This window comes from Setaria italica, chromosome I, assembly GCF_000263155.2.
Source record: "Setaria italica strain Yugu1 chromosome I, Setaria_italica_v2.0, whole genome shotgun sequence".
Classification (NCBI taxonomy): Eukaryota; Viridiplantae; Streptophyta; class Magnoliopsida; order Poales; family Poaceae; genus Setaria; species Setaria italica.
The window spans coordinates 7,453,184-7,470,863 of record NC_028450.1 but is presented as its reverse complement, the minus strand read 5'-3'; the positions used below and the strand labels follow the sequence as shown (position 1 = coordinate 7,470,863).

Genomic DNA, 17,680 nt, shown 5'->3' with positions numbered 1-17,680 from the left:
AGGGGTGTGTGAGTGCTGTGCGTGTGTGCCTCTTTGTGAATACTAGTGTTTGTGAGTGCTGGTGTGCAGCACCGTGAAAACAAGAAAACTTCCAGTGTTCCAGAGAGTCTTGTTGTGTGCCATCCAATTACAAGTGTGAGCTTTTGTTCTTCTGTTCTTGTGTTGCGTTGACAGGGCGTTTGAGGAGGGGAGCTGGGCCAACATTTGGTACCAGAGCCACGTTTGAGAGATGGGGAAGATCGGCGACAATAGCAAGGGTGTTGCCGGCGGCGACGACGACAAGATGGTGGTGCAACAAGTGAAGGAGGCGAGGGTGACACTACGTTACCCCATGCTCACGGAGAACAACTACGGTGTGTGGGCTGTAAAGATGAAGATCTTCATGCGCGCGCAAGGCGTGTGGGCGGCCGTGGTGAGCAAGGGTGACGTCGATGAGAAGATGGACCAAATGGCTCTCGCCGCCATTGTCCAAGCTGTGCCGGAGGCTATGGTGTTGGCCATTTCTGAGGAGGAGACAGCGAAGAAGGCGTGGAAAGCTCTTGAGGAGATGCATGCTGGTGAAGAACGTGTCAAGAAGGCGCGTGTACAGACCCTCAAGAGGAGGCTTGATGGTATGTACATGAATGAGTCTGAAAATATTAGTGCTTTTGCTTTGAAGGTTACCACTATGGTGAACGAGATTCGCTCTCTCGGCACCAAAGTGGAAGACATTACAGTTGTGGAGAAGCTCCTACATTCCGTCACCGACAAGTTTGGACCCCTCATTAGCACCATTGAGCAATGGGGGAATGTGGAGGAGATGTCGGTGACAGAAACGATCGGGCGCTTGAGGGCGTTCGAGGAGTCGTCAAAGGGGCGGTCTCGTGAGAAGGAGATGGTGCCGCAGCTGCTCGTTGCAAGCGCGGAGAAGCGGCTCACACGGGTCGAGTGGGAGGCCTTAGTTGCTGAAGAGAAGCGCAGCGGCAATGGCTCCAGCAGCAGCAACGTTGGTGAGAAGAAGTACCGCGGCAAGTTTGACAAGTCCAAGATCGATTGCCGCAAGTGTGGTGAGTTCGGGCACTTCGCCGACGAGTGTGATGCGGTGAAAGCAGCCAAGGCAGTGGCACAACTTGCCATTGCAGATCAAGAACCAACGCTACTGTGAGTGTGTGGGGGTGCTGAATAAAAACCAACAAGATTAGGGGGTGATTGTTAGAATTAATCATATTGCTTTTATCATTTAGTGTGCGTCAGTGTCGTGTGTGTGATCTGTGTGAGTAAATTGTTTGGTGTTTGTGTCCAGGCCAAGTGTATCGTGTGTGTGGTTAGTGGCCGGGTGATTAGTGGTGGCCGGGTCATTAACGGGTGAAGGTTCATGCTAGGAGATAGTGCTTGCATGGATGTCCGGTTCTTCAGGAGGCGTGGAGCTGCGCACGGAGACTCGGCCGGGTTGTTGACTGCATGCATGAAGAAGTAGTGCCGTGTATGCCGGCGACCGAGTATTTTGGATCGTGAGGAGCTGCGTGCGTGCGTGTGGCTGGCAAAAACTCCGGCGTTGTGGTGTGCATGATACTCAACTGCGTAGGCTATTTAGCCAGGGGGTGAGCGAGCGCCAAGGGGTGTGTGAAGTGCTGTGCGTGTGTGCCTCTTTGTGAATACTAGTGTTTGTGAGTGCTGGTGTGCAGCACCGTGAAAACAAGAAAACTTCCAGTGTTCCAGAGAGTCTTGTTGTGTGCCATCCAATTACAAGTGTGAGCTTTTGTTCTTCTGTTCTTGTGTTGCGTTGACAGGGCGTTTGAGGAGGGGAGCTGGGCCAACATTGGTGAGGCCACCGTCCTGGGAGAGCTCAGCGACGAACTGTAGCAAGGAGCTCTTCTCCTTCTCAGTGCAAGAGGTGGCAAGAGCGGCCAAGGAGAGAAAGATCACAAGGGCAGGATGAACATGTGGCATGGCTAACTTGCTGGTGGAGTTACGTTGTTGCAGCCCCAATGTAGATGTTTACACCCTGAAGTAAATATAGTATACCTAGAGTTGGAAAATATCTAGTGCTCCCAATCTTCTGAAACACGGCGCAAATATAATCTTGCCAGATCTTGCAAGTCACTTGGAAGTTCTTGAAAGTCGTTGTTAGGTTTCCATCCACTTCATTTGAGAATCTTGGTAACTTCTTCTTGACCGACGTGGATGGACCTGTCGCTTGCTATTACATTGTTCAAGATGAATAAGAGTACTGAAACAGCACCAATGTCTTTGTTATGCATTGGCAATAAAACCCATATATTACCGGGATTTGTCCTCACAAAGAGGGAAGCAAATAAAGCTGATTGAGATGTGTACATGAGCTTTCAGCTTCAGTACTTAGCTTCCAGAGACCAAGGCACGGCCGGCAAGCACCGGTCCAAGCAAGGCAGGGCGGAATTTACCAGTAATGTTCCAGGTTGTGCGCGCAACTGGAATCCACTGCCACCGCTCATCGCGCCGCCGTTTACGGTTAGTGGTTGTCGGGAGTTCCATGACTGCCGGCACTGAAAAAGATCGCCGGAGTTCGCCGAACCGGCGGTGGGGCTGGTCGAGAGTCGAGACGAACGGTATATAACATATATAGTTGAAGGGCAGCACTAGTTCTACGTACGTTTTAAAATAAAAATGCCAGGAAAATGGATAGGCATGCAATTGTTCAGAGTCTGGCTGACTATTTGATCAGGTGCTCAATGTCTGGTGGCCTGGGAGCGAGTTTGTGTGCCTAAAGAGCAGGGAGGGCTCGGGGTAAAAGATCTGAAAACACTCAACCAATGCTTATTGCTGAAATTCTTACACCAGTTGCACCACCTGGGGATTCATCATGGGCCAAATGGGTCAATGATCACAGGTCAACCTAGCCTCTCTGCATGGTAACATCAGAGGCTCCCACTAGGATGATCTGAATGCGCAGCGCTTCTACCAGTCTACAGAGCACTCACAACCTCGGATGTTGGCAATGGCGAATGCACCTCCTTCTGGATGGACCACTAGCTGCCAGCTGGGCAGCTTATGTATGTGTTCCCGGCGCTGTTCACTCACTCCTCCAACAACACTGCATCAGTGGCCAGCGTGCTGGCTGCGCCACTAAGAGCACACTTTGTTCCCCGTCTATCCAGAGCCGCTGCTGCTGAACTGGCGGCGCTACAAGAAGTGCTGGAAGGCACCGAGCTCTCTGGCACCCCGACCAACGGCTGTGCCCGCTAGCAGCAAAGATGGTGTGCTACGAGCTGGACCTGTGTACGCTATTGCTTGGAGCGTGAGAGAAGAACAGCAGTGCCCCTTCTACAAGTTCGTTTGGCTCAACCATGCTCCACCACGGGGTGCGCTTCTTCGGATGGCTGCTCGTGCTAAACAAGATTCAGTGGAAGCTGTGATATCTGCAACATGGGCGCGGAGTCGCCTGACCACTTGATCCTACACTGCTCCTTTGCAAGACAGTTCTGGACGGCAATCGGATCTACAATACGAGACGCTGACAATGTTGAACGGCTCTGGGAAGTCACAAGGCCTCACAACATCCTTTAGGCGTACTACTCCACCTACCTACTGCTATGTGCTTGGCAGCTCTGGAAGCACAGACTGCGATTACTGAAGCCTGGTGCACTCTAGTTTCAATATGTATCACTCTAGTTCATACATGCTTTGTAAAAAGCGTTGAAAACTATGATTTAATGAACTGTTGGAGTAGAAAACAGTTCTCGAAGTGGGGTCAACCAATTTCCAAACGAAGGAAACAAGAAGGATGAAAAATTAAGAACGACTTTAGGAGAGTTTAACAGAGCTCTCCCTCCGTCCAGAACCTGCCCCTTTGCATTTCTCTTAGTCCCATTTTATAGGGTAGTAATTTTTACACTTTACAACTCTTCGCCCTTCTTTATCACTTTATGCGAAGTATATTTGAGGGTATTACAGTAACATTACACCACTTTTGCCGCACACTTTACAACTCATCGCTTTACAATTGGGATTGTGTGGGTCAGTGTCTCGAAGCTATAGTCACCACTTCGCTGATTGCTGAAACCACGATTGTCCTCGCGGGTTCCCGCCATCAGCCAACGACTTCGCTGCCACCGCTCCACCCTGGCTCGTGCGCCCGTCTCAAGCCCGAAGTCCTTTCGTCGCCTCGACCGTCCATTGCGTCGCCTCGACTGTCCATTGCGACTATAAGGTCATCACTTCACTCCAGCTTTTCGTTCCTGCAAGTATTGGACATGACACTTCTCCATGAATCCCTTATGTTAGTCAACTGCAAAACCCTGAAATGAGGGAGAAGGTACGATGCGGAGCCATTTTCCCCAACATGAGCTTACAAGAAGCTCCGTGAAATGCAATTAGGTGGGGATTCTCTCCCCCCGTTTTCCCAAAAAAAACACTATTTGATCAGTCCGTTGCAGCAAGGCGGCGGCGGCGACACTGACCAGGTGGAGGGACGTGCCTTGCTGGTGTGTCATGTGTGACGTGAGACGCGTGCGTGTGAAGCCATGGATACCGTATGGGAAACAAACAGGTTGCAATCGTTCCAGTTCGCGAGCGCGGCAAGGCTGCAACCACATGAGACAGGAGCACGCCGGCGGGTGGTGCGGAAGTTTGCGAAAGGGCCCCTTTCGGTATAGGTTATTCGTGAAGAAGGCCTCCCAAGGGTGGTAGGTCCATTCTGAACCGTTCGGTCGGGAATAGGGGCGGACAAGATTGGGTTCCCGGAGATCTTTACAAGATGAAATTCGGTCAAGGAATCGGGCCAACAATGGAGCAAAATGAAACAGATTATTCTCAAAAGAACGCCGCTCTTAATTACTCCTACCAGCCATAGTAACTCCATATATACAGCTATATATATATATATATATATATATATATATATATATATATATATATATATAACTCTAAATACTCCTAGTATTACTAGGAAGCACAGCTAGAGAGGCAGGCAGCCACAAAACCGGGTGCACAGGATCCTTGCCCACATAAGATGCAGCGAGCATTCATATTTCCGCCCCCTCCGAATCCGATGAAAAACCCCTCGACGATTCCAAAAGCATCGATCCACCCCGCCACCGTCGCCGCCCTCCGAATCCAAAGGAAGCAACCCCAACCAACCCTTCCAAATCCCTCGCAAGGATCAACATCACCTTTATCACAGATTCTATAATTCACCAATCACAGATTCCTTTGCCAAGATTTCCTACACTGAGGCTAACCATTAGAGCTCTTTTACGGTGGACAATACTACCGGTTGGTAGTATAGAGTATATGTCCTTTTTTAGTATGGATAAAATTGTAATTAGCACGATATATATTATTTGGGGAATATGTTTTTCCGCCGGTCAATTTCCCCGGACGCCAGTCACCCGAGATCCATTTCCCACGCGCCGCCGGTCTCCCGCCGCACGCCGCGCCGCCGGTCTCCCGTCGCGGGCAAGACGCTCCGCCCCCGCCCGCACGCCGCGCCGCCCGCCGTCACGCCGCCCCGACCCCGCCCAGATGCCGCCCCGCTCCCTCCCTCACGCAGCGCCGCCACCTCCCGCACGTCGCCCCGCCGGTCGCGCCGCCACTTCCTCGCGCCGCCACGCCCATCGCCGCTCGGCCCGCACTCCCATCGCGGGCACGCCGCTCTGGCCCCGCCCGCACGCCGCGCCGCCCGCCGTCACGCCGCCCCGCTCCCTCCCGCACGCAGCGCCGCCACCTCCCGCACGTCACCCAGCCGGTCGCGCCGCCACGCCCTCGCGCTGCCACGCCCGTCGCCCCTCGGCCACCGCCACCTCCCGCACGTCGCCCCGCCGGTCGTGCCGCCACGCCCTCGCGCCGCCACGCCTTCGCGCCGCCCCGCGCCGTCACCGCTCGGCCACCGCCGCCTCGCCGGCACCGCCCGCACGCTGCCACGCCCTTCTCCCCACACGCCGCCACTCCCCCACGTCACATCTCCAGTAACAATTCCAAGAGATCTTATTTTGTAAGAAAGTGACCTTTCCAAGAATTTGGGTATGTAATAACATGTTTCTTGCAGTATTCAATTATGCAACTATGAAATTCTTTGTTATATTTATTTACAAATAAGTGTGAAATAGCTTATTTCTTTTTCCCTTATTAGGAATTTACAAGTTTCAGCTATTTACTGACCTACTCTAGAAAACTGAATTTCATCGAACTTGTACTTATTTAAGCGAGAGAAATAGCAACAAAGCTTTAACTTACATAAATCCTAGCACTGCAAACTTTTATTAGAAGAGATGTAGCAAATGGAACCACAACTGGACTAAAGCTCCCAGCCCCAATGAGGTTATCAGATGAAAAACCATTAGTTGCGTGGGCCAATTCAACATAAGACACCCTCATGTGTTGTTCACCAATGACTGAGCTCTGTTGGATTTGCTTTTATTTTTTTATTCTTTATGTATAATGAAGACAGTGCAAATTCTAAAATGCAACAAAAACACAACCACTGCATATGGATATGGCAACTATTATGGCAAGTTTTTGCAATGGCTTATTCCTGGAGTGGTTAGAGCAGGGTGGCAATTTTAGTTGAGGGTTACCACCACAAAGGCCATCATTTCCAGCAATGGTTAGGTCAGACGGTGTATTGCTTAGCTAATTGCTGCTGATTATTTTAATATTAACTTGCAATTGCAGATGTGGTAAGCTTTGTCAGTTCCGTCCTATGTTGATACGAAGGTATTCTTTGAAATGGTTGTAATACCTGTATTTTTTTTTTGTTGCAGGTTACCGTAATGGAGGCAGGAGGGTACGTTAGCCTGGAGGAAACTAAAGAATATAAGTGTATTCTAGATCAGACTTTCACGAGGGAGGAAGATTTCTATGAGTTTTACAATGATTATGCATACCATAAAGGGTTCGGTATCAGAAAGGGCAGAGTTAGGTACAAGACAGGCACCCAAGAGGTGATATGGAGAAGACTCATGTGCTCCTGTGAAGGATATAGATCAGTTAAGTACTTTGAAAGGATGGATCAAAAAAGACAGCCACGTGCCCTCACTCGTTGTGGATGCACAGCTAGGCTTGATGTGGAGTGGAGTGAAAGTATTGGCATATGGTATGTGAAGGACTTTGTGGATGTCCATACACATGCCTTGCAAAACCAGAGCATGTTTTTGTTTTGCGGTCTCATCGAGGGCTTAATGATCCTCAGAAAGCGGAGGCAGTAGAGCTGGGACTAGGTGGGCTGCGTCCATTTCAGATCATGGACGTAATGGAGGCCAGCCACGGTGGTCCAGGGGAGACTGGATTTCTTTCGCAGGACTTGTACAATTTCTTTTCAAGGTACAAGAAGGGAAAGGTTGAAGGAAGCGATGTAGAATTTGTGTTGAATCATATGCGTCAGATGCAAGAGAAAGATCCGAAGTTCTTTTTCACATTTAGTGTGGATGCACAAGGCAGGTTGAAGAACCTATTTTGGTCGGATGCACAGTCGCAGATAGACTATGGTATTTTCGGAGACATCGTTGTATTCGACAGCACTTACCGAGTGAACCGGTACAATCTTCCGTTTGTCCCTTATATAGGAGTTAACCATCATCGAAGCACAGTTGTCTTTGGCTGCGGTATTTTATCGGATGAAACTATCTTGTCATATGTGTGGCTCCTCGAGGCTTTACCGGAGGCGATGCACCAGAAGCATCCAAAATCCTTAATCACTGATGGGGACGCAGCGATGATGAGAGCTATTGAGATTGTCATGCCTGATGCAGATCACAGATTGTGCAGTTGGCACATAGAGCAGAACATGCTAAAACGGTTCCGTGGTTCGAAGCTCAAGGATTTCAGGAAGTTCATATACCATGCAATGGAGGAGGGTGAATTTGATAGGCTTTGGAGAGAGTTTAGAGGTACCCATAATATCAAAGAAGATAACCTATGGGTAAATAGGATGTACGAACTTAGAAGGAAGTGGGCTGCCACGTTCACAAGAGGGAGACATTTCTTGGGCATGCAAAGCAATCAGAGGAGCGAGAGTCTGAACTCAAGGCTTCACAACCATTTAGACCGAAAGATGTCCTTGGTTGATTTAATGGAGCATTATGAGTTTTGCCTATCACGCATTCGTCGGAATGAGATTGAGCTTGATGCGAAGGCTCTATGTTCTATCCCATTCACTAAGATTTCTGCTGATGTTCTTGAGAAAAGTGCTGCGCAGATCTTCACACCAACTATTTTCCAGAAAGTGAGCTTCCAGATAAGAAAATCAAGTAATTGGTCGGTGACAGAGGTGACATTGCAGAATGGGTGTTTGAGGTATGAGGTTTCATTGCAAGGCAACAACAAGCGTTGGTTTCACGTGACTTGTACCTTTGGGTCATCGTTGGTTGATGCTAGATGCCATTGCCGGAAGCTGGAGCGGGAAGGAATTCCATGTGCGCATACTTTCTGTGTCATGAAGTATTCTCGTATAGAGAGCATCCCTTCTTGTTGTGTTTTCGTGAGGTGGACTATGAATGCGAAGAGTGCTTTCCCAACGGAGATGCGTACCAACACGCATGTTTGGACTGAACAAATGGATCGTTACCATTCCCTTCGCTCAAAGGGCAATCGTGCTTTATTCAAAGTTTCTAGGAGCCAAGGTGAGACGAAGAGGGTAATGAAGTTACTTGATGATATTTTGAAAGAAGACACGCAGGAGCAAGGGATGGAAGAGGAAACAACATTTGGGCCTTTGCCGGCTCATTTCTCAGCAGCCAACCAGCCAGGTGGCACCAAAGTACTTGATCCGGTGAAGATTGTTTCGAAAGGTGCTCCGCGATCCAACAAGAGGTGGAAGGCAAGCCATGAATTCTGGGGAACTGTTTGAAAATGTGCAGGTTAGATAGTTAAATTTTTTATTTATGCCATCAGGCACGTAGGTGTTTGGGAAGAAGTCCTCTTACTTTTTGTGTTGTTTGCCTAAAATCTTGGACAATCTTGTTTTTCTTTATTTCACTCAAACAAATATTTTCCTTTTTAGTTTGCTGACAGCTCCAAGCAAGTGATGATTGGGTATGCTTTCTTTCAGTGCTATTTCAGGTGGAATCGTCGACAGAGCTATTCAAGCAGAGGATAAGAAACATGGGGATTTCATGAGGCTTGAAAGATTTCACTTTATATAGGTATTAACCTTTGGCCCAGTGCCTTTTACTATTCTTAAGGTTTGGGGCAGTATGACCATAATTGTGTTACTGTCAATTGGTCCCAAGGTTCATTTGAGGCCATTAGTGTTGTCCTTTTTCTTCTTGAAAGTATTTCCTTTGATTGGATAGTAACAAGTATTTATAAGGTACCAAGTACTTGTTTACTGGTCTGAACTTTAAGTTCGATGTTGTCTAACCTGTTAATTCCAAGGACCAAAGAAAAGTTCGTCAAGTGTTAGACTGTTAGCATATTGAAGGCTCATGCTCCCACTAATTGTCCTTTTATGTTCAGCAACATTCTATTCCTAACATAAAAAAAAATTATGTTTGCAGTGACGCTTGGAGATATCTTATCCAAACATATTTCAAAGCCCAGGGTATACATTGGATGCATGAAGTCTGGCCCTGTCATATCTGACAAGTAAAAGAAAATAGTCTCATTAGTTTGTTACCTTGTCTACATGCTTGATACGCTAGTCGTTACATGAGATTGCTGCTGTCCAGGGATGTCAGGTACTACAAACCTGAGCACTGGAAATTTGGTGAAGTGGGTAACAAATATTTTCGACATGCCACTGGTCAATTGTATGCTATTTCAAAAGACTTGGCAACCTACATATCAATAAACAAGTGAGATACTAACCTAGTTTTCCAGAAAGATAGCACCACTTTATCCTGTTTCATGCCAGTTTGTACCAACCTCGTCTCTGCTAATTCAATAATGGCAGGCATGTTTTGCACAAGTACATCAACGAGGATGTTTCTTTGGGAGCTTGGTTGATAGAGTTAGATGTTGAGCATATTGATGACCGCAGACTATGCTGCGGCACTCCACCTGGTGAGTTTCTGTTACTCTGTTATCAGAATGAGTTCAGATTGACAGTCTGTTTTACTTGAGTATTTATATGGTACTTGAGAATTCTAGAACTAAATAAGTTTAGAAGGTAGCAGGTCAGTTCATTGTGAGTTAGTATTTATTCTTGTTCATTTCAGGCTGAAATTGGGAGACAGTCAGCATCAGATCGTAAATGGGAGGTCTACAGATTGGTATCTCGAGCTCCATTGTCACTGCCCACAGTTGACTGCTCTGTCAAGGTAAATGGTGATGGGAATGCCGAAGCTTCATCTAGGCCTCCAGCCCTCCACTATGTCGTGAATTTCAGAGCTGGCAGTATATTTATATTGAAGCAATGCAAGACTTTTGGCAAGTGATGTTTGCTGGAGTTGCATCTTCTGATCAACATTGAGCATATGGTCGCTGGCAACAAAGAAAGTAGAGATTGCACGCCACAATGATTGAGCTTTTGTTTGGTTCAGGGGATTACTGGATGCTGACACAGATACATGCATGAGCCGGTCTGTTGTAAAATATTTTACTGGAGATACAAGCGGCGAGCTTCTTGTAGCGGCGCGCGGTCCGAGGGGCGGCGAGAGTGGGCGCTGCTGGAAGGACGGGTGCAGCTGCAGCGGCGTGGTCTCCGTGGCCGCCGCCGCCGGCTGGTTGGTCGGGTCGGGGGCGGCGCGATGCGGGGCGAGGGGTCGGCGCGATCCAGAATGGATCGGGGGCGGCGCGATGCGAGGGCGGCGTGATGCGGGGCGAGAGGGCAGCATGAGTAGGGTTATGTGCACGAGATGTTGTTGGGCCGGGCCGTTTCTCCAATTCGGCCTAGTACGGGCGAAATAAACAGAGAACTATATTATTGCATGTAACACCATCTAAAAAGTTTATAATTTATGATAATATAAAAAAGAAAATAGTTTGTGACAATTTAAGTTTCGTAATTCAAAAACAATGGTATACTTTGTTTCAATTTTTAAACTTACATGATGACCTTATAGTTTGTGTCATAATTCAAAAACAATGATGTAGTTTCATAATCCATGTAGTTTGTGTCATTATGTTCGTGTTAGATGAAGGCGCGTGCTTTGTGACTTGTGGTCTTCAAGAGTACATGTATGGCCATGTAGGGGAACATGGTACATAGAAAAATGCATGATAGGCCAAAGGTGGCAAACAATTTGGACTGACATAGTGACATGTCAAGTAGCTGTCGGGAGCAAATTGGGTACATGCCACCTTAGAAAACATATATATCAACTTAAGCTCATAATTTTGAAATTACATGAATTTACAAAAAAAATGGTAATATTCCAAAAAATATTGAGTGTTTATATACTAAAGTAATGATAGATATTGCTAAATAAAAAAAGTTAAAAATGGTGACTTCAAAAAATTCGTAAAGGAGATTGAACCCATGCCCTTTCAAGGCAAAGTCCACCGCCTAATCCACTGGGCTACTAGAGTACATTAATTACATGTGCATTAATAAATTTATTTGTACCCTTCATCCGGCCCATGTAGTGGCATGATATTTCCCTTTGCACGTTGGAGCCACAACAAACGCCGAGAACAGGGTACGGGAATCACATGAATCTACTGGTGCCAGGATGACATACAGCGCTCTCTCGTCCAACCTGCTCTTCCCTGAAACGTACCGGACTCGCGCTCTCTCGTCCAACCTGCTCTTCCCTGAAACGTACCGGACTCGCGCTCTCAACAAGTTTGGCACTCAGGATGCTGTTGGACGTTGCTCCGTGGATGTTGCCGCTCCGTGGACTCCTTTGAGGTCAGGTATCACTGCAACGGCCTTCTGTTGCTCCAGAACTACAATCCGACCAATGCTTTGTATCATACTACTATATTCAACACGATCATATCACTTAGAGTATCCCGTCACATTGAGAAGGTATCAGTAATTTGCTTGGAAAGCATTGACAGAAAAACGTTAGTTGGAAACTGTGCTATCCCGTCGTTGGAGGCATGTATTAGCTTACAAACTCTTCACGTGAGGCCTAATTTAAACAAACTCTTCACGTGAGGCCTAATTTAAACAAACTCTACACGTTTGGATATCATAGCACCTAATTTAAACTAACTCTTGACGTTAGATAATAAAAACAATCTTGCTTCACACGGACTCACATGGACAACAAACTTGGCAGCTGCAGCGGCAGGAAGGCAGCAGGCAGCGGCAGTTTACCATCTTGCTTCACATCAGACAACTCAGCCACCATGGATGTGGACGGAGCTACTTCTTCGGTGCCACCCATCAATCCTGACACACAAGAGCAGGACCATACACCACCTGCACAACAGAAGGAGCATGCACCACCTGCGCTAATTGATCCAATTACATCTCTCCCATTCAATCCAGTAAGTTCAATCTCATCTGCAACGATAAAGTTTATGATCAGTTTTATCAATACGACATGACATATAAAAAAACTGAACAGGACCAGATTCATTCAACCAATTTTGAGCCACCAAGGCAGATCAAGAAGCAACCAAGCTCTACAAGCCGTGTAAGTCTTGTTGTCTGCTATGAAAAACAACTTAGAAGGAACAAGACATATACAGTGATGTGCATGTGCTTGTTCAAGACATATAGAGTGGTGCAATTGGAGTACTGGTACTAATGCTATGCGAGGGTAATGATCAGCCATATAGAACAGGGAGCACTAGGTTCAAGCGACCATACTGATCAGCTCATAAGCACTAGGTTGGGTGAATTTATGCGACCATACTGAAAACAGCTACAAAGTAGGAATTAAATAGAAAATAGAATAAGGATATACAAACAAGAACTAATCCCAGCTGATAACGAGGGAGGGAAAGGATTGAATTAGGTGTACCTCTACACCTGGTTCGTGAACTTTTTCATTTGTAGGTGTGCCTTTGGTGTGGTTCAGGTAGCGATCAATTGTATTCTGCAAGCTGAGAATTGTTCCAAGTGTTATTGGATATTCTCATTGTTTGGATCAATAAGAGAAATGCTCCATATACCACCACTTGCCTGCAACTCAGTAACCATGCACATTTAAATAAGAGAATACATTATATGCACCTTTCATTCAGTCTCTTAAAATAATTATGTCAAATTTAATCAACAGATGATATGAAATGTTGTTTCTAACTTCTGAGTTCATTCAAGAATGGTACACTCTTATCTATAGATATTGCACTCTATCCATACTACATGATAGAACCTCAATATAAAAATGCACAACACATATATTTATGGGGCAATATCAATATAATTCAGTTAAGTATCGTCCAACACTCTTATTGTGCAAAAGATATAATATAGCCAAGAGAGAATCAAATCCATGATATATCACAAAGGGTCAACAAAGTCATAATGATGCATATGATTTTAGAGATCTGTTGCACAAAACTTGCCTAACATTAGTATCAGGTATCAATCTAGCTATGTACGGATTCTAAAAGTTCTATTTTAATAAAGAGATAATTAAACTTAGGAGTTAATTAAAATGGTATATAAAAGAAACCACTTGAGTATGTACATAATTTCGCAAATGACCTCTGCATATGTTGGCCTAAGTTACTGTCTACTAAGCTAATCCTAACTGTAGCAGTTTTTTTATGAACACAGACAGACAATATGAGAGAACAATGCAATTCCTGCATAATGATCCTTAAGGATAGCTATTTTTATTTTTTTAGGTGTAAAACATATAGGTCACCTATATATATAGGTGAGTAGGATGGCCACAGCAAACAATTGTATACCAAAATCTCAACACAGTATGATTAACATTTTTCTTGTCTTTCTAAGATTATTAACTCGTATGTCTTAATATCCCCTAATCGAACAAAAATATATATATTTTTCCTGCTGGATCAAAACCCTTAATTAGAAGACTATTAATACGTTTATTGAAAAAAAAAGATCAACACCAATTACAAGAAACATACCTGAACTTCACATAAGCTGCAGAAAAACATCCCTAATTATTATTTTCCTTCAGGGTACATGTAAATGCTCGCAGAAATTACTAGTAGAGATTATAAGCGTGTTGAACCAAGAACAAAAGGATGCTGTTGAGAAAGCAGGATTTGGTTCTTTACTTAAGCTTAAGGACATAGAGATTCGACGCGAGCTATGCAAGGAGATTGCGGACAGTTTCGACTTAGACAAAGAAGAATTCAACATTCAAGAAAACAAGGTGAAAATATCCATCAAAGATGTTGATCATATACTAGGCCTTCCATCCCAAGGCGATGAAATAAAGGAGCCTCCAAAGAAACATGTACCTGGTCTGTTTGACAAGTACACATGGAATGATTCTACTAAAATTCATTCATCGGAGTTGAGGGAATATTTAAGCAAGAACAAAACCTATGGTGATGACTTTATTCGCATATTTGTGCTGTACACCATTGGTTTCTACTTGTGCCCAACACTACAGCCATACGTCAAATTAGATTATCTTGGGCTCGTTGAAGAAATTGATAATATCAAGAACCTGAACTGGAGCAGCCTGGTTCTTAATTTCTTGATCAGAAGCGTACGGGAATACAAGGAGGTAAAGGCAGCTAATCTTAAAGGAAATCTAGTTCTCTTGCAGGTATGTACATTGCATATATTGAACAAAGATTCATGACACTATGTTTATATTCACAGCAAAAATAACTATAATTTTTTTAACTACAGGTCTGGTACTGGGAGAAGGTGTCTATGTCTCATATTTACCCTACATTGGAACAGCCTGGAGGGGACAAACCACTTATGCAATATTGGATGCAAACTAGCACGCAACCATCATTTTAGGGAAGGGAAGGTAAAGGAATATCAGACATCAGTAACCATCTCATTACTTTATACAAACCCCAGCAGCTACTAACAAAATCCTTATTTCTATTCTATGTTAGATTGTCCATGACATTACAAGAAATAAACATAACAACTCATGCTCAATCCCCCAATGCCACACAACATCAGAACAATCGGACCAGGGACAAGCTGATAGCAATCACAAAATTATGCAGGAACTTCAAGAGTTCATTACCAATCAGTACAGGTTACTATCAAATCAAATTGATGACAGGTTCAATGCACTTAACAAGCGGTTCGATGATGTAATACAAGAACAACGTGTAAGTCTGTTACCATATTATTTGGCATACCTTCATTCAGTTCCGAGCTCGACTACCATAATTTGCAGCCGTTGCTAACTTGCAGGAATCAAGGGCAGTGGTAGAACCTAGAAATGTCGTGCTTCAGGCGATGGAGACACATATAGGCAAGCCTGAAATCAACATAAAGGAGGATAAGGAACAACCAAAGCACAAAACTACAGCGAGGAATCCATCGAAACGTCAAAAAAAAACCCATCCAACAAACAAACATCCAGTATGAGTACAGTATTGGCACAAAACGTCATCGACCCAACAAGAACAAGGAAAAAGAAGAGATCCTAGATGTTGCGATGTCTGATGAACCACTATCAATTGATAGCACGTCAAATGGTACTACTCCGTGCGAATTTCTTTACCAATACATAGATAATATTAGTCATCTAACTATTATCCGCAGAGTATTTGATCAATGCAGATGAGTTGTCCACTGTCCAGTACATCAATTCAACATCACAGGATAAAGTTTTGGTTGATATTGGTTTTTACACAGCAACAAAGAAGGATCTAGAGTGCCTTCTCAACAGTGAAATGTTCCTGAACGATTCGGTTAGTATATCTCTACATAAAAATGTTCCTATTTCAACAATACAATCTAAAGAAGTTTAACTTGCAAATAAAGGTTATGAATGCTTACATCCGAATACTAAAAGCACAACCTAGTATCAACGAAAGGGAAGATGGATATGCCTATCTAGAGACAACTTACAATGCCAACATGATATGTGGGGATACCATCACTTCATTACGAAATAAAGAAGAAGGCAACTTCCGTTTATATCGGACATCAACTTATCTCAACAATGACATGGTACAGCTTGCATCCTGTTACATCTATAAATAGTTGATTTGACGCAGGCAAACATCTAATGAAATAAGTTTTTTAGGTCTTCTTTCCAATCAACATTAAAGATTGTCATTGGTATTTGGTGGTCATCAATGGTCGTAAGGGTGTCGTTCAGGTACTTGACTCCAAGGGGACTGCCACTCGCCGGCCACAACTACATCAACTGGTGATACACTAATAATCTGATACCGACTACTTAATAACAAATTATACATGATTACCTCAACCACTAATGATTCTATTGAACTCAGTTGTAAGGGTTGCAGAACCGTATGACACGCCTTGCAGACCTGCAATTGATCAAAGAACATAGGTGGAAGGACACCCAAGTCAAAGAATGGCCAGTCATTGAATGCATCAAAAAGACAATCCAGACTGACAAGTACAAGCACATCAACACCTATCAATATACTCGGGTTCCCATAATTAGTACTTCCTAACTTGTGTAAATACAAATAAACTCGCAGTGCATCGTGTGGACTATTCACGGTTAAATTCATGGAGCTTTGGACCGGAAACAAATTATCTTCCTTATTCACACAGGTAAGTTGAACAACACAAATTCAGCAACCCAATCTATGCCCATCTTACATTAAGGCTAACAGGCATTTGTATTTGTTATGTGCAGAAGGATATGACTAATTTCAGGCTCAAGCTAGCTGTCACATTGGTTAACTATGCCTGGAACAAAGTGAAGGGAAGTCCAGGATACAAAGCTACCGATGCCGAGGAGACATACACGAAGCAAGACAATGAAAAATAGATTACATTCCATTATTTCCGTGTTTCACTTCATTATCTATGATGATCGAGTATTCCAAACCAATCAAGTTATTTTCATTTCTATGTGCAGATCCCTAGTTTAGATGTTAATAGGAACATATCGTATACCTCAAGGTAGTTTAACTTTTGTCAGGACACACCAACTGCCCTACAGGTCTAGAACAGCACCTATTTCCTCCCGGTCCTCACCATCTGCGCTATTTTTTTCAAAAAAAAAAAAGAACCATCACAGGCGTTAAACAATTACACCTATTACCTCATTTAGCCAATTCTGAAAAATCATAATTGGAAAACAATCACCAGAGCTACTGTTAGTTTCAACATCACAGAGGTGCCTGCCTAAATCATGCTAGTGAATTCTTTCATTTCTTCAGATTACTAAAGCATCTTCATTTAAGCAAGCTTGCAGTGATTCAGAGCAGCACCAGTTCCTTTCCTAGAATCAGTAAGAAGCACAATAACCATACCTCGTCTGAATCGGGTACTTTGGGAAGAGCTCCGCGAGGATCCGGCACAGCTCACCGCGGTGCAGAGTCCGCTCGGCACAAACTGGAAAGGAGGGAGGAGGAGGAGGACAAGGAGGAGGAGGTGGCGGACTGGAAAGGGCTAGCGGTGGCGGCGGTGGTGGCAGCGAACTGGAAAGGAGGGAGGAGGACGAGGTGGCGGCGGACATGAAAGAGCTGGCGGCGGCGGTGGCCCAAGCGAGAGCGACGGGAGGCGTCCAGACGGCGGGGGGCGTGTGGGAGGCGGCGGCGGCCGAGCGATAGGAGGAGGCCTGCGGCCTGGAAGATCCGGAGGCGAACCTTGCGGCGGGAGGCGGCGTGGAAAAGCCGGAGGCGGCGTGCGTGCGGGAAGAGCCAGAGGCGGCGCCCATATCCTAAGCCGCGCCGCCGCCCGCCGCCCGCCCGTAGTCGCCGCCGACCCTTGGAGTCT

General features: G+C 45.2%; 1 protein-coding gene and 1 long non-coding RNA gene across 5 annotated transcripts; one reads left to right on the top strand and one right to left on the bottom strand.

Annotated features, from left to right (window-relative positions):
* Positions 1–7,500: 7,500 nt before the first annotated feature.
* LOC111257011 (protein FAR1-RELATED SEQUENCE 5-like) lies at positions 7,501–10,145 on the top strand. The gene is made up of 6 exons (XM_022825923.1): positions 7,501–8,813; positions 9,005–9,098; positions 9,453–9,540; positions 9,624–9,749; positions 9,848–9,957; positions 10,113–10,145. Exon 1 carries the CDS (start codon positions 7,622–7,624, stop codon positions 8,801–8,803), a length of 1,182 nt encoding a protein of 393 aa, XP_022681658.1. The 5' UTR covers positions 7,501–7,621; the 3' UTR covers positions 8,804–8,813; positions 9,005–9,098; positions 9,453–9,540; positions 9,624–9,749; positions 9,848–9,957; positions 10,113–10,145.
* A 1,746-nt stretch (positions 10,146–11,891) lies between these two features.
* On the bottom strand, positions 11,892–17,354 carry LOC111255724. 4 transcript variants are annotated; one of them, XR_002677391.1, is made up of 6 exons: positions 17,215–17,354; positions 16,856–16,944; positions 16,186–16,254; positions 15,109–15,230; positions 12,813–12,973; positions 11,892–12,349 (listed from the first exon to the last, which is right to left on the bottom strand). It is a non-coding gene; the product is annotated as an uncharacterized LOC111255724 (long non-coding RNA). The 4 variants fall into 4 exon arrangements; XR_002677390.1 differs by having other exon boundaries at positions 16,856–16,939; XR_002677392.1 differs by lacking the exon at positions 16,856–16,944.
* Positions 17,355–17,680: the final 326 nt, after the last annotated feature.